A 17,773-nucleotide genomic window follows, 5' to 3' on the forward strand; every position below is an offset into this window, starting at 1 on the left:
AACCTTTGCAGGACATTTTCATTTACTTAGAACTGTGTTACACACTGCGTGAAAAAAAAAAAAATCATAATGGGGCACTTTAAAGTAACATTTGCACTCTTCAGTCAAATGGAAGAACCTCAATTAAATATAACTGTTTTAAAAGGTTTCAGAGCTGTGTACCCACTATCATATTTTTATGAAAACATCTAAAAGTATAAAAATGTATTCATCTTTAACTTTAAATGATTAACAGTTACATTTGATTAAGAAAAAAATTATCTTGATGAATTTGTTTATTACAAACAAACATCTTTTTGGTGTACAAGACGGTATTGGATTGGATTCATATGAATAACTTGTGGATTACTATGAAGCTTTCATCAGCTTTTTGGACTCTCATTCCGATGGCACCCATTCATTGCCGACGATCCAATAATAAGGTAATGATGTAATGCTAAATGTCTCTAAATTTTGTGAGTTAACCAGCAAGTGTTGAAATGTTGCAACTAAACATTTCTGAACATATTTAATCATGTAACCAAATTAATTTCTCTCTATATTTTCAGTTCAGTCATCTATTGTATCCCATGTCTCAAAAAGGAGAGTTGACATAGTTATTTCAGTTTGGGAACTGAAGGAGCCCCAGATCAACATGTCTTTTACAGTTCTTTTACTCAGCGGGAAGTTGTTGTTCCTGCTGTGCTTAAATATCTTTTCACAGACCTAAAGAAACAAATGTAGAGCACATCTTCAGATTTTGAAGTTTTATAAAAGAAAAGGTTCTTTTTTTCTTTTTTTAATGCAGTGTAGGGTTGTGCTAAATATAAAAAGAAACATGCTGTTCATTAATTAATTGCTTATTATTTCTCTTATATTTTATTCTCATGTAATTAGGAAGATATGCTTCATATCTGTGAAAGTCTCACATCATTTGATAGCTTTTGAGAGAAAAAAAATAACAGAAAAATGAAATTGGAAAAAAAAAAGAAGTAAAAATTATGTTGGATAGTGATTAAAGACGTGCTTGAGGATAAGGCAAGTCTAATTCTGATTATGCTGATGAGACCAAGAGGAGAGAATGCTAATAAATTGTTAATTTATACTCATATTTGATTAATCCTCTCTTGACCATATCACTGCACAGCGGTGGCCAGAGATTTGCTCATAGATTCACTACAGAGCATCATTATCTTTATAGAGGTTGTGACAGAAACACACCACAGGATTATGAAGGGACAGTTTTGCTTCTTTCTTTCTTTCTTCATTCCTTCTTTTTCTACCCTTTCTTTCAGTCAAAAGCAGCGCTGATAATTGAAGTTGAAATATGAAAATATATAAAAGCAATATTGATATAACATAGCCCAAATGGTTCATACACACACATATATATATATATATAAAGGTATATTTTTTGTTGTTTTTGTTTTGTTCAGCTTAAAGTGCTTTCAGCGGACCAAACATTAAATTCTTCATTAGTTCAATATAAACACTATAGATACAGATATAGACCCCAGTAATTCCTAATTAAAGCCATGTTGTTCACAGCAGGTTATTACCTTACATTTGTTTGCATGATTCAAGAGCTTAATGTTCGAGTGCTTGATTACTTCAGTGATTGTTCTCAATTAATGTACATGTAAGGAGTAAGCACTCATTATTTGGACAAGGACATCTTCACTTTCAGAAAGCTATGCAGACTGCACCATCTCACGGATCTCACAGTGCGGATCTTTCATTCGTTTAGGTGATTTAAATGAGAAATGATATTCAGCGGATATTAATGACCCGGTCTTGAATATTAATTGATACTGATTTACCTCTCATCAGAACTGAGGATTGATGATTAATTGTTGTTTTGAGGATGGAGGAAATGGAAGTTTTCCCTTGGAGTGAAATGGAAAGAATAAATGACCTTGCTGTGGAAAACCACATGGTGTGATAAAATAAAGAGGTGTTTTTTTTTTATTTCGCAATAATCCAAAAAAAAAAAAAAAAAAATACATTGTTAAGTTTGTCAGTTGAATTCAAAAAGTACCTTGAGGAAAGCATTGAGTGTGATCAGACAAGGAAATGCATTATAAAGGTGGAATGACAAAGGTCTTGCTATTCTACTGCATTTCTTACAATTCTTCTATAGAATATTATTTATTATAATATTGAAAACCCTTTGGTGTACAACAGCAATGCCTTTGTCACTCCACCTTTATAATGCATTTCCATCTTATGCCAAGGAATATGAAATGTTTAAAACAACAAACGGATTTCAATATTCTATAGGATATTGAAAACCCTTTTGTTGTAAGAAATGCTGTATACAAAGAAGTATAATATAAAAACTATGTCATGCAATAAAAACAACAACAACAGCAATAATGATAATAATAATAATAATAATAATAATAATAATACTGCTGTCTGATACCTAACTTTGATATTTTAGGAAGGGCTCCCTCACAAAGCTACATCACATTTGTAGGGGTCCATGGCATTTGAAAAAAAAATAAAAAATTGAAAACTTTTGTTTTACAAGACCATGTACAGCCAAATGATAATGTGCTGTAAATAAACTGCTTCATTATCATTCCAGCTAGAGCTGGACTTGGATGAGGTTGAACATCTGTGCAAAATGCTGTTCACATAAAATGTGGCTCTGATCTGGATTACTCTGACCTTATGAGTAAGCATCCTCCGCTGATGCAAGCTTTAGAAATATCCACACCCCTTCTTTTTAATCAACCAACCAACCAGCCAATCAATCAATCAATCAAGAATAGAGCATTCGATCAATAAAATCCTTTGAAAGAATCTTGTAGAAAACCGATGCGCAAAATAATTGCAAAGCAGAGAATGCCAGTTTATTAAAGATAAATAATTTATCTGTACTGGATAAACCTCATCAATAAAAAGGCAAAACAGGTGGATTTCGAGCGCCTGCATTAATCAGTGTGTGTGTGTGCATGCGTCTGGGTGTGGTTTGTGGACAGTGTAAAGAGACAAATAATCAGAGATGTTGTCATAATCAGCAAACACAGCCCTGAAGACTGATGCGTGTATTTGTGCGCATTAATCTCCATATGTCCTTTAGGTACTCTCTCTCTTTCTCTCCTTGGAGAGTTTAAGCTCACTACCTCTAAGTGGCAATGTGGCATTGCAAATGATGATATTCATTTAAAACTAGCAATTTATTCTGGCTAAATTACACAACATAAAACAGCACATTAAATTTCTAAACGTTCCTCTACATGCATGCACACTTTGCCAATGTATTCTTACCATGATTAATTACTTGGAACTAATCACTCAAATCACTGGATTTTTGGTGCCGTGAAACTTATAATTGGTGACTTGAGCACTTTGAGATGGCTGTTTTTGAAAAATGCAGGTATATCTATTTTTAAATCAGTTCCCTTATGTATTGCAATGGATTCAAACATTTGGGAATAATACTACACGTATAACACTACTGTTCTCTACATTACTGCCTCATCAAAAAACAATAATATTACAAAAAAAATGATCAGTCACAAAAACAGTTGAGATGACAAACATCAAAGCCTTTTTTTAGGATTTCTAATCAAGCAGAAAAGAGTCTGAATAGAGTCCTTATTACCTCATTAATTTATTTCAGCCAATAAAAAAAAGTCAATTTAACAGGAGGGCTGAATTGACAACTAATTGCCTTTAAAACTAATGCAAATGCTAACTGATAAGGTTTTGGTAAGGATTGCGGCAAAACATACTGACAGCATCCCACCTGAGTCACACACACGTTTTCCTGTTGTCCTTGTCCGCCCCCCAGAGCATCTCTCACTCATGTCCTCTCTGTCACCCAGCGCTAATGAAATCATCTCCCACTCTCTCAAAGCGGAGAAGCCATTCATTATGCAGTCTACACTTCTAAAAATGAAAAGTCAATAAGACAAAAAGCAGATGCTGTGTTCCCTCAATGTCCTCTCAGTTGTTTGGCCTCTGGAGGAGGTGTTCAGAGGAGAGATGAGCTCACAGCTGGAGCCAGAGCGTGAGAACAGCCCATGCACGGATTATTTTCATGTCCCTCGTTTTCAATCATCTGTGCAGGGACCTCGTGGCAAACAGTGGGGTGCCTCAGGTTAGCGGAGAAGGATGGAGGGATGGAGAGAGAGAAAGAAAACAAGATCTGACAGCACAGGCTTGATACTGTATTTCATCACCAGCTCACTTCCAGCACACATCCCATCAACACCTCCAACTAAATCCTGCCGCCTAATAATTTAGCAAGGCACTATATTCCTGCAAGAAGGTCACGAGGAGCGTTATTTCAGACTGTGTGCCAAAAAACACACAACTATGGAGGATCACAGGGTGAGGATGTCCTTAAAGGTTAGTCTAAAGCATTTAGACAGTATTCAGTCTTCTTCTGGGTGCAATTAAGTAACTTTTTTACAGTATAGTGTTGTATTTTACCTTTAAGAAAAATAGTCTCTTATGCTCACCAAGGTTGTGTGAAAATGTATAATTTGTGTGTATATATATATATATATATAAAATGAATATTTTATTATGTTTTAAAATTATTAAAATAGAAATATGTATGTATGTAATGTAATGTATGTATATTTATGCGATGACAAAGATTCATTTTCAGTGGCCATGAGTCTTAGGGGCCACCATAATCAGTCTAATATGTTGATTCATATTATTAACAAAACTTTTGCTGTCTAACATTTATATATTTATAAAGAATTTGACAATGTAATTTAATATTATTTTATTTTATTTTATTTAGATTATCAGAGGACTAGAAAATTCAAAAGCACATATTATTCAATATTTCATAATTTTATAATATATGATAATAATAATAAAAATGTATGTATCTTTACAGTCACTTTATATATGTATTTACAGTCACTTTTGAAGGGCTTGCAAGCTGCGATTTTAAAACTATTACTATTAAAAATATGAAACATCTATGTACCGAAATTCGTTAAATGCAGTCCTTCCACTAAAAAATAGTTCCTCACAAATGCAAGCAGAATGTTCAGAACACTACTCTCATCTAATGGAGCTTAAAATAAAAACAGGAGCTCAAAAATAGGCATGGCTTCTTCCCATTGACAATTTTTCAGTGCAAACTCCGACCTACAAAAGATTTTATTGGTTGTGACAATTACCGTGTTAATGTCCTACACTATGCCAACCCCTACACCTGACCCTAACATTAACCAGTGAATTTGGTTGAATAGCGTGGTAAAGAAAGTTGATTGTAGTTCAGGAGATAAACAGTTAATACGATTATGCGAGACGAGATTGCCGAGACAGACCGTTGTGTAACTGTGTGAGTCTTGAAATGTTTTGTTCACACAGCAGCTTACAGTCATGTTTAGAAATATGTCTATATGAACATGCAACGGGAGCCTTGCCTGTATTCTTTACCAGTAACCATAGCAACAGTGACCAAAGAAATATCAAAGATGGCGACGTCCGCTGAAATCACTTTCTGACACGACAAAAGTCCAATTTAGCCGCAAGTTATTTCTTCAAATCTTCGTTAACTGACTGCAGCTTTTTAAAATTTGGGTGGAGAGCCGAGCATTTAAACACAAAATCGATGGGAACGGCTCTTTAAGATGACACTTATTTCTCTTTGACTGTAAGTTACCCAACACATACATGAAAACACTCAACACACGGTAGGCAGAGTGCCTGTCTCTCGCAGTGTATGATGCTGCAGACAACTAGTTGTCCAGTCCTGTTCTGTTCGGTTGCGAGTTAGGTTACAGAATGTGGTTGTGTGTGAACGTAACTTGACTCAAATACAGGACTGACAGCTGTATTCTGCTGCTGTGTGAATGTGAACACGGTAAATATTCCATCATCATGCCGCACACACACGAGGAAAGATGTGGTATAAAAATTAAAGATGAAAGATGCAACATAGCACCAGCTGGGGTCACACATACTTCATTAAATAAATAACAGACATTTAATTTTTTAATTGCCGAAATACATAATACAAGGAAAAGTTTTCTGCTGTATTATTATTTGTTTATGTTGCTAACGGTGGTTGCTGTATGTTATATAGAACCAATCAGAATCTAGGATTGGAACTAACCATTTTGGTAGCACTTTATTTTGATGGTCCACTACTAACGAGAAGTAACTTTGCAACTACAACTCAACTAGCAGTCATTAGAGTATTAGTAGACTGTCTGCTTAATAACTTCTAACATTTTAGTTTGATGGGTTCACAACATACTAGATACTATCAGAAACCTTGCAAGTATATGTCAATTTGTTCTACTAAACCTAAACCAGTCTACTTTGAGAGTTAATAGACATGTAGTGGCAAATGAATGAGAATTAGTTAATATATAGTTGGCGTGTAGTGACAAAACTGCTTGTAGTTGTCTAAAATGTCTAAAGTTGTCTAATGTCTGTTGTCTAAAGTTTATTTATATATATATATATATATATATATATATATATATATATATATATATATATATGAATGTCATGCATTTTCAGCGACCCCATGTTAGTTTGTGACCCCAAGGGTCTGAACCTTTGACTTATAAACACAAAGATTATGACAGACTACACCTCTCAGATATTTAAGCGACTCCCTTATGAACACAGGATAAAGTCATGATCTCGGTGCTCTCGCTTCATGCTCACCACAACGCAACGGTGCATCAATCACCTGAACTTATGGGCCATATTATAAAAACAGAGAACTCTGCACTCCTGGGCCAAGCTATCAGAGGACGGCCCAGCTCTCTGGCTCTCAGCACCTCTATACAATTTCTGTTTGAAGATTAATGTTCTTGCAGCGAGTGGGTTCAGGGACGAGAGAACAAGGAGAGGAAGCAAACAAACAGCAAACAGGGGTGTGGGAGCGAGAAGTGATACAGTGTAACTTTGCTGCCTGTTTAGGAGCTAATCCATGCTACGAAATTCCCTAAATATTCAGACAATGTCGAAAGATCAGTGACAGCCTGAAGGCAACGTCCTGGCAGAGTGGGTAAATGTCAAAGAGAGGATATAGAGGGCACACTGGTGAGTGTTAGGTGACTCCAAATTGGTAACAAACCCTTAGTGTACAAGAAAATTCACATAGCACCTGCTTAAAGTAAGTTTTATTTTACATTATTAATATTTTTCAACCTCATTATTTGGTAGCATTTTAAGTTCAATTAAATTAAATGTGTATAATGATAATTTTAGAATAATCATTATTACAAAAACGTAATATATAAGATATACACAATCAACAATATTCACCTCTGAGACAGTGAATATAGATATCTGACATCTGTAAGTCACTATGGGGACTGCAAAGGCACTAAATCAATACTAAACAAATAATGAGTCTGAACAGAACTGAGGAGGTCTCTATGGGGAATGACTTTTGCCCCTAAACATTACATATCCAGGACGTTTTTATTACTTTCATTGACACTGGTTAATTTCAAGTCTTGCTGTGTACTTAATAAAGCACCATGGGACACAAATAGCCTGAGATTTAATTTAAAATCTTTGCATTTATCATAAAAGAGGCCATAAGAGTCACGTTATGCTTGCTGTGATTTTGCTAGGGAAGCGGATCTATATGCTATACTTAGAACCAGGTTTTTCCATTTAAGGCACATCCGAACATTAATTCAACATTTCCCAGCTGAGAAGACTGTTATGTTGTGTTTTACACAACAGATAGTTCAGATTTTTTTTCATATATTTTCCAGTGAAAGAGGAACACCAAGAAAAAGGTTTTTTCTTTTGCGTATAAGCAACAGCACTGTCAAAATGATCCAGACTCAAACTAAAACTCAACTAAAAATACTGTTTTATGCATGAGAGGCCAGCAGTTGGCAGTTTAGAAAATATGTAAAGAAGGACTACACTTCTATACACACACACCTACAGAATGAGCACATTATATGCATCAAATCCTCCTATTTTACACATTTCTGTTTTTGTATTTTACACAGAATGTTTTTTTTTTTTTTTTTTTTTTTTTTTTATGGCATTTTCAGGCCACCAAAACACTGTTGTAAATGAATGGCCAAAATGCACACAAGGTTTAAATGAATGCAATTACCACAATTAAAAGCTTTTAATTGCAAATCAAATTCAAGTTCACCTTCCTGCAAAATATGGCAAAGTATTCAACTCCGAATACTGTAGCACTAACCAAAATAAAACCACCACAGTGGAGATTCAAAGTAAAAACAACTAGGTTTCAGAATTTCTTTGCTGCCAGCTACTAATACAGGGAAAACATGTGTGTTGTTGTTGCTTTCTATGTTTTCCTTTGCACAGCAAAGCTGTGATCCGTTGCAGTCCATGAGCAGTAAGTGAAGGAGAGCATCTAGACTTCTTCTGGCTTTAGGGGTGCTTGCTTCTGCTATGATCTTACAGCTAGTTTGAGTCAGGTAGCTCCTTTTATACACACACACAAACATAAACACTCTGCCTTGCATACCCTGGAGTGGAAAAAAAATATCCCTGACAAGGGAAGAGGATTCACTGGAAAAACACCAGAAAACACAGGGACTCCAGAAACCCCCGTGGCTGCATTGAGATAGAGCAGTAATTGATGGAGATCCTGAGCCCGGCGGGCAGTCGGCCCCAGAATGCCTGCTGTCTTTTGAAACGTGATGGTGAAACTGAGCACCAACTGAAAACAAAAACACAAGACTACAGGACTAGTGCGACTGGGTTTTTCTGACTAAATGTGTTGCTCAATCCAATCCATTCAAAAGTTTGGGAACTCGTGAGATATATTTTTTATGTTTTTGAAAAAAGTCTTTTGAAAGATTTGTTAAAAAAGACAGTAAGCAGTACTGTGAAATATTGTTACAATTAAAATAACTAACTGTTTTCTATTTTAATATAGTTATTCCAATGACGGGTAAACAAACAAACAAAAAAAAAACACCAAACAACTTTCTACACCGTCATTACATACTGTATTCAACCAAAGGAAATATGAACAATCAGATTCAATCACAAAAGGCTTTCAACTTAGGTAATTGTGCTTTTTGGGAGGCTTTGGGTATAAAATTGGATCTAATAGGTTTGGGAATCTAAGTGCTTTATCTTCAAAAATCAAAGGTAACATATAAGTGAAATCTCAGGAAACAAAACACTGTCAATTAAAATGCACATCAAAAGATAAAAGTCACAAAGGGCTTAACTACACAAGAAATAATTACCAGGACAAGAAAATGCATGGACACAAGCAGGGAAGTTAGACAAAACAGTTTGGGTGGGCAGGAATTACCACATCTTCCAGTTTATTCTCTGAAATATAACACAATCCATGAAAAAAAAAAAGAATAAAAATAAATAAATAAATAAAAATCTAGACCCAAAAGCCCTTCAGGGTGTCATTTACTAAAATGCCATCTATGTAATTAAGTAAAAGCAGCTACAATTTGTTTTATGATTTCTGGCAACTTATTAGCAATGATGAATTTTTGAAATAGTCAACACGAAGAATCATTTTCTTTTTCAAATTCGATTAACTCCTTTCGTGTAAATGAGCAGATGCCAGTTAGGAGTATAATTAAGTGCCAAAAAAAAGGAAGAAAGAAAGAAAGAAATTACATATTAAGGTTTATAAGGCAATGCTGTAGGAGTTCCAAAAATGGAAATATTGTAGTAGCACACACAATAAATTGAGAATAGATGTGTCTATAAAAAACACATCAGCTATAAATGAAAAGCCCCGCTGTGAAATGAGAAAGTATGAACTATAGTATGAAAAACCGTTTAAAAATGCCACTCACCCACAGTGAGCTGTCCTGTCAGCTGGCCAAGGTTATTTCGTGCATTCACCGTCACATTGCGGTCTGACTGTAAGACCAGAGGACTATCCTGAAACACACACACACAGTGAAGACAGAAGCTGATTATAGGATCCTGCATAATAAAAGAAGTGGAACAAGTTAGAGCAAGACAGGAAGCAAAAAGACAGTTTCTAAATGAAATCGATCTTACAGCCCTGCGTCTCATTCAGAACATGGCTTGGTTGTGGTTAGGTAGCGTTGTTATACACATTCTAGAACATGTACACCAAAAAACAAAACAAACCTGCATATATTGTAAATTAACATTTTTTGAAAACATAGTATTTTACATATGTTCTGGCATAAAATAAAATAAAATAAAAAATGTAAGATTTTAAGCAGAATTTGAATAATGATAATAAAATAGATAATATATATATATTTTTTAATGTTAGAATGTCATTACATACACCATGCTCGTTTAAATTCAAATCAGAATCATGAAAACAATAGATGTGATGTTAATGTGTTCAACATGAAGCTATGTAATATCTGAGCTGTGTGTGTGTGTGCACGTGTGTACATGGATGAATGCACTCTGACTGGCCGGGGTGTGTGTCTGTGTGTTCATGCATGCAGGGGTGCATGCTGCGGATCACTGGATTCAGCGTCTTCTTGTTCTGTGTAACTTTGATCCTACTGACCTATACATCCTCTTTCACAGCACAACTTCTGCTGTGGCGCTGAATATACACACACCATACAATGCATCTTAACCCCAGTCACATTCATGAATGCTTTCAATTATGGAATCATCTTATCTGTATATATTATTAAGAATTATTTTGTGTGTTACCTTTATTAACTGATTTAAGACTCATTCTTGATGCTTGAGAATGGGCATGAGAATTCAACCCTCAGATTAGCTTCAAAGCACAGCGCTCCCTTTTGACATTGATCGACCTGCCAGCCAACCAGATCAATATATCGACAGCGAAGTACAGCGAAGGTCTTCGCTTTCTGTGTATTTTGTTATGTGCTTAGTGTGTGGCCATGTGTCTTCACTTGTGGAAAAAAAAAACAAAATTTAATCTACATTTCACACAAGTAATGGCAGAATGGTTTTAATAGTATATAAACATTTGTAATGGTTTAATCTTAACTATTTTCTTCAGCAGGGCAAAAAGAAGCCAAGCAACTAGAAATACCATATGCAATCATTGTTGTAATAATTAGAAATAAAAATAAAAAGTTTATTATACTTTAATACATGTAAACTGTAATAATTATAGATATTATTTATTATTTAACATCTTAGTTTTAGTACATTGGTAATAATAATATTCATAATTTTAACATTTTAGAGTAGGGAACACTTTATCATTCTTAAGTGACTTTTCCCTTAATAAATTCCTCATTTATTGTTTAAGCTTAATTAATTAATTAGATTAGGGATGTAGAATACGATGTAGAATAAGACATTTAATGTGCTTAAAGACAACTAATAAATGGATAATATTCTAATAATATGCATGCTAATAAGTAACTAGTTAAGATACCGTAAAATATAGTGTTACCAATAATAATAATAATAATAATAATACAAAAATGTTACTATTTTATGTCATTTAGTTTAATTTTATTTATTTATTTTATGGGTACTTTTTTTATAAACATGTATATTAAGTTGTATATTCTAACATACCTGGTCTCATGGCTTTTAAGCGAGACACAAAATACATACCAATAAGTACATCAATGCAGTTTCCAAAAGAAACAAATACTAGCGGCAGTAAAACTCTAACACCTAACACCAGGCGTTGGAACGCTTTGAATCGTTCGAATCCCGTGTAAAATAGTTCAACAAAATGATTCAAATTTGCATAAAAGGTAGTTGAAATGGCACAGCTGCATCAACAAATGCCTTTTGATATCGGTTTTCCAGGTTTAGGGTTCGATTAGGGCATATTTCCAACACGACAGAGTATGCGACCGTCGCAATATGTAACTGAAGCAACGTTATGAAAAGTCAGTGTAATAAACATGTGCCAGGGTCATGTACTGAACCTGTGTTTTAGCATCACTCAGGTGGACATTGCTCTTTGAAACTGCGGCGAAACATGCAATAACATGTATAAAAATGGCATGAAGTACAGAGTTATATATTTTTTATGAGAAAAGGTTGATTCTATCCCTTAACTCTAAGCCTACTCTGTACATTTGTGCTAGACATTTGCTCCCAATGTAGACAAAACCACACACAAACACTCATATGCACGCATACACACACACACACACGAGTATGCGTGGTGAACAAATTTATTCATACAATAAAACATTAAAATGTTGCCTTCAAATACTTTTCAATCAAGTAGGCTTGAACATCGAAAAAGCTTTCCGGCGTCTGCACTCTTGTGAAAACTCTCTTTACAAGGAAAGAAGCTAAACTCCATAAAGAACTGCTTATTTGCATCGGGTCTACACTTGTTGTACATAAAATAAGATGACTTAAAGGATGCCAAAGAGCACAGGAAGAAATAAACCAAGCCGTTCATCCATGCACAGCACTTATAGTCTCACGTCAGTGGCGGAATCCAACTGTTTTATATTATAGTAAAGAGTACTTAGTCGATCGCCTGAACAATAGAAGCAGTTTGAGGCTGCAGTATCTGCTCTTGCTGTCTCACACTGTATAATTAGATCCAGACGATGTCAGTCTAATGGAGTACAACACTATCTTCTCTAATTATCTTAGAAACACCCTCCTACCCAACACTACGTGTGCTGCCACTAGATGTGGGATGTTCAAAGCTGAGATGGACAGTGTTATTGTTTTTGATCATGGGTAAATGAGCAGTGCAGAAGATGAGGTTCTTAAAAGGACACGTTCAAATCAAAAGTGAGCAATGACAAGCCAATGAAGGTTTATGCATATGATAAACTCATAGAAGCAAGCTTTACGTTTTTGTTTTAATTGCTCCAGCTTGACACAGACCTTCAATACTCAGCATTCAGCAGCATGTTGAATACTTCTTTTATCTAAACCCAACACGACCGGCTTGTGAAATTAGTCACCTGGCGGCTCAGAAGCTGACACATGCAAATAACCTCCTAGCCATTTACATGAAAAGAAGCCACTTCGGCTAGAGGGTTATCCTTTAATCTGATCTTTATTTCCATTCCAATCAAACAGATCCAAAATCTGTTTCCACGCCTCAACACCTCATTCTTCTCCTTCCACCGTTACGCAATGCAAAGCAGGACAGCGAATGAAGAGAGAGGATTTTTTGTGTGAATGGCATTCAGGCATGACAATTCTGTTTTCCTCCCAGATGTCCACCTGTTCTTCATTATCTCTCTTTCATTGTGTTTCCTCTCATTTAATGACACACTCCAATCCCACACACCTGCCGAGACCCTAAATTTAGACACCTTTTTATCTGCTGTGGTGACCCCTGTGATGTCTCTTACTCAATAGATTTTGTTTGATAGTTAATCACAAAATCATTGGTAGGTTTAAATACACGAGGACCTTGCTTCTCATAAGCATTAAAACAATGACGTGCTGTTTAGAAAGAATGGAACAATACATTTAAAAAAGGCCTGTACTTTACAGTGTTCATGATCAATTTGGATATTACCAACTGACCGATAGGCAGACCCAAACCAGGATACACCTCCAATGTGTTTTATTGAAGGCCGCCAGCACTCATTCTGCTCTCTCTTTCTCCAACCCTACTTCTCACGTATTGTCAACAACTGGACCCAAAAACACCAAACTTGGATTTGTTACTCCATAATACTCCATGAGTTTTAATTCCAATTTGTGTAAACTTTATAACATCTTATCTTAAAAAAAAATCCTTATGAAACCAGGTCCTTGGTGGACTTCCAGTCTGTCAAACATCTCTTCAGGTTTTTTTTTTTTTTGGTCTTTCAGTCCTTGACTTCTTCTGATTCTTCACATTTCTATCGAACAATTTGAATACCACATCTTGTGTATATGCAGTTTATTTGCTGATTTTCCTTTGAGAGTGGCCTTGTGATGCTAAATTACGATTTGTATGTCTATAAAATTATGGTATTTTGCATTTTGAATGGGATGATGTGTTTGAAATGTGGTCTTATTTATATTAGCAAGCTTCTAGTGGTTTAAACTCACACAACATGTGTATGTAATGCTGATTCTGTGCTTTCACAGACCTACTGTTTTGTGTCAAAAGGACTAATTCCTTTTCACAACAGTCATTCTGACATGAAATAGTAGGACAAATTCATAACAATGATATTAATTGAGTTTCCATTCCATTTAGGTTTAACAATATTCTGCTTGGTCTCATGGCATAAACGTACATTTTTAGTACATATCACTGCAGTTTCCAAAAGAAATGGACAGTAGAGGCAGTAAAAATCTGACACCTTTTATTCCTTTTCACAAATATTTACAGAGATGCATCAAACTAATTTGTATATCAGTTTAGTATCTGTTAACATTATTGGATAGGTTTAGGGTTTGATTTGGTATTGGGCACATTTTCAACATAATAGAGAATTAGCTTTTTTTACAGCATTGAAAAAATGATTACTATTATTATATTTTATACTACAGAGTCATTGAATGCTTGAATCTGATTGGCTGACGAACATTCTAAGGCATGCAATTATTTTCAGGGAACTGCACAGAGAATGCAGATCCAGGCAGCTCTTCAACCACATTGCATAATCATATCACTTCGCCAAATGATTTCTTACAACAGCAAAAGAACCAAAACTCACAACGACGTTGACCAAACAAATAAATTTAGTAATTAACATGATAAAAACAACAGATCATTTCCATGTTTTTTTACACAAAATTGCTTTTTATTATTTATGGAAAGCACATACTCATACTCTCTCTTTCTCTCTCTCTCTCTCTCTCTCTCTCAGAGATGAACACATTAGCACTCTGGTCTTGATGATCCTATCCATAACATCAACTTAAAAACAACATCTAAAAGTGAGGTAACAATGGCGCTAAGAAAATTAACTTCATTATTAGTAATTTTAGAGACATTAGCCAAACACTTTTGAGAGATGTACAAACTCACAGAGGTAATTCACAAGCTCTTTCGCTCTCTCTCTTACACCCAAACACACACACACACTCTCATAACTCAGTTATTAACTGCATTTTTCTGCTAGCAACAGCTCAAGCCTCTGTAACTATGTCTAAAATGATGCTTTGGAATTAACAACAACACATTGGAGGGAACCTTAAAAGACATTTCGAATTCTTCTGAACTTTATAACACTTGTTTGTTTTTTAAATCATCAAATTTTGAGAAGTACAGAAATGTTCCCTCTGTTGTTTTGCTCTTGTTAAAACACCAGCAGACATTCAGAACCATGGACAAGCATGCAAAGAAGAATCCAGCCAAAGATCATTGCTGATGGCACATAGGGAGGCAAACAGATGATGCAAGAGTAAGCGCAGGGTTAAAACACTTCTGGAGCAGAGAAGAAATTATCCAAGGAATCTCTCATCATGAGTAGGTGTGAAATGTCAGTCTTTAGCGTCTTAAGTACTGTCTAACAACCTCACTTAAATTGCATCAGAGAGGTTTCAAAAGTCAAACATCCTATTATGTCTTTTCTCAGAAATGCAATGAGCCATTGAAACGACACTACTACTTCTCATATGATGCAAACAAGTATGCCCTTTTTTAATTCCTTCAGTATCATCTTTATTCCTTTGTGTTACAGTATGTACAGTGTCACATATCATTTACTAACACTTGTTAACTAACATGAAAATACAATGAACAATGCATTTATTACACTTTTTATTGATCTCTGTTAATGTTAGGTACAGTTGCTCACTGTTACAGTCAGTCATTGTTAGTTCATGGTACATTAACTAATGTCAACAAACAAGACTTGTTATTTTAATAATGCATTAGTAAATGCTCATTTTAGTTGATGTTGCTAATCAATGTCAATAAACCAATGAACCTATATAATAAATATAATATATAATAAATAAAAAGCTAACAAAATGCCAATTTCATTCATAACCTTCCCATGTGAAGGGGTGAAAAGGAAACCTTTGCTATAGAGGGGGCAACACAAGCAATGACAAACCAATCTATCTCCCAGTGGAATAAAGCTAACAAGGTTCCATTTATGATACTATAAAATAGCACAGAATGAATGTATGTTTCTTCACCCTAAGGGGGGATAAAGCTTAAGACCACATTTTTGCCTTTATGACGGCACGTCTTAGGAAAGACTCTCAGGGTAAGTCTTTATGCCTTTTACAGAGCTAAGCACCATGGAGGTTCAGGTGGTCTTTCAGAGGGCAAGACCAAATAACTTCACAGCTCAAGGCTTAAAGGTAAAGTGTAATTTTTTCTTCTTCTTCTGATGTTAAAATACATTTTTATATATCAGGGCAATGTGACATTCTGTTCGGTACGATTTATAAAAGTTCTCCCTAGCAGAGTATCTATTTACGATATATTAATTATATACAATTATTTTAGTTTATTCTACATTCGGAATTATTGTGAATCATTCTGAAGTATATAGTAATGAGATTTTTATTAAAATATCATGAGCTAACATTTAAATTAATAATTTACATCTACCCATTTTTAAAATGTTTTTTCCCCCTTGATTCTTTATTCTGAGTAATTTAAAATTATCTCATATAGAGTGTTGCAATTTTCTCAATTTTATAAAGATATCAATCAGTAAATTACGTCTTTAGGCACTTCACCCAAAATAAAATTTTGGTTGCTGCACTGGTCTTCTAAAACCAATCATTTCAGGGATTCAAGCATCTAAACACCTAAAATGCATAGGTACTGTAAGATGTAGACCAGTGCCAGTCACCGCTCTCTATGAGGTGAGCATGTAAGGTGGCCTTAGATTATGCACTCACATACACATTTGGTTTTGAATGCATAAACTTCTAGCAAAAGCCAATATTTTGAAGTCTACTTTGGTATAAAGAACATTTCAGCATTACTGCCAAACAGTTGTTTGTTCATGACAGGTTGAATTTGCCCTGCATGTCCCTGAATCACGTTTAAAAACAAACGCATATACCGGCCTTCATTGACCTGTGATGCATGGTTAACACACATCTATTATCACAAGGACAAACACGTAAGCTGAATCACCCACGTATGCGTAGTATGTATTTGTAGACTGTATAGTGTGATCTGGGCTGGTAACCAAAAAGCCACGAGTCAGAATTCTTCATTAATTGTGTTATATATAAAGTATAAAAGGTTGTTAGAACTATGAGCACAAATTTATGATAAAGTTGTTTGGTTTTTATAATAGTCCCTGAATCACCTAATCATCACCTAATTATCATAAACCAAAACCTAAATTAGACTCAGGTGTGTTCGGAAGTCCATACGGACTTAATAACAGATGTGCAGATCCTTAAGCTAAGAACACAAGTGTAAGTGTAATTTCATTCTAATATATATATATCTTAAATAATTTTATGTAATTTGGTTGTGCTCAAGGCCGGGGAAAAATGCAGATGCAGATTAAGTATGAAATACTATTGCAGTTTGGTAACATTTTACATTTAGGTTCTTGTTAATGTGAGGATGTGCACTGATATAGATGCATTTCAATTGACTGCATGCATTCTGGCTGCATTAACGAAAGCTGAAGTGCCCTTATTATGGGTTTTCCCAACAACAGGCTAAAATGCATGCAAGTTCAAAAAATACTTTCATTGTCTTATAACATGCATTTTTTTATCATACTTGCTCAACAACCTGAGTGTTAGCGAGGAAAACGATATTGTACCCTCCAAAGGTAGGACTTAGTTGCAAAGTATGAATTTGCATTTCATTCTGACCAACGCAAAAAGAAAGATGAGTGCGAAGTTAATATGCTAATGTTTTATGTTGACGTCAACAAGAAATGCCTTGAGGTTCATTTTAAAAACTTGTTTCCATGATTCAGAGTCGAATCTTTCTTTTGAGAGACAATTTTATATATGGTGCACT

General features: G+C 34.9%; 1 protein-coding gene across 1 annotated transcript in view; it reads right to left on the reverse strand.

Annotated features, from left to right (window-relative positions):
* LOC122347442 (zeta-sarcoglycan) overlaps nt 1-17,773 on the reverse strand; it is a 223,399-nt gene that overhangs the window by 37,687 nt on the left and 167,939 nt on the right. The window contains exon 4 of the mRNA XM_043242763.1: nt 9,756-9,843. Within this exon, the coding sequence (XP_043098698.1) occupies nt 9,756-9,843 (88 nt within the window). The remainder of the gene's footprint in view (nt 1-9,755; nt 9,844-17,773) is intronic.

The sequence above is a fragment of the Puntigrus tetrazona genome, chromosome 1 (genome assembly GCF_018831695.1).
Source record: "Puntigrus tetrazona isolate hp1 chromosome 1, ASM1883169v1, whole genome shotgun sequence".
Lineage (NCBI taxonomy): Eukaryota > Metazoa > Chordata > Actinopteri > Cypriniformes > Cyprinidae > Puntigrus > Puntigrus tetrazona.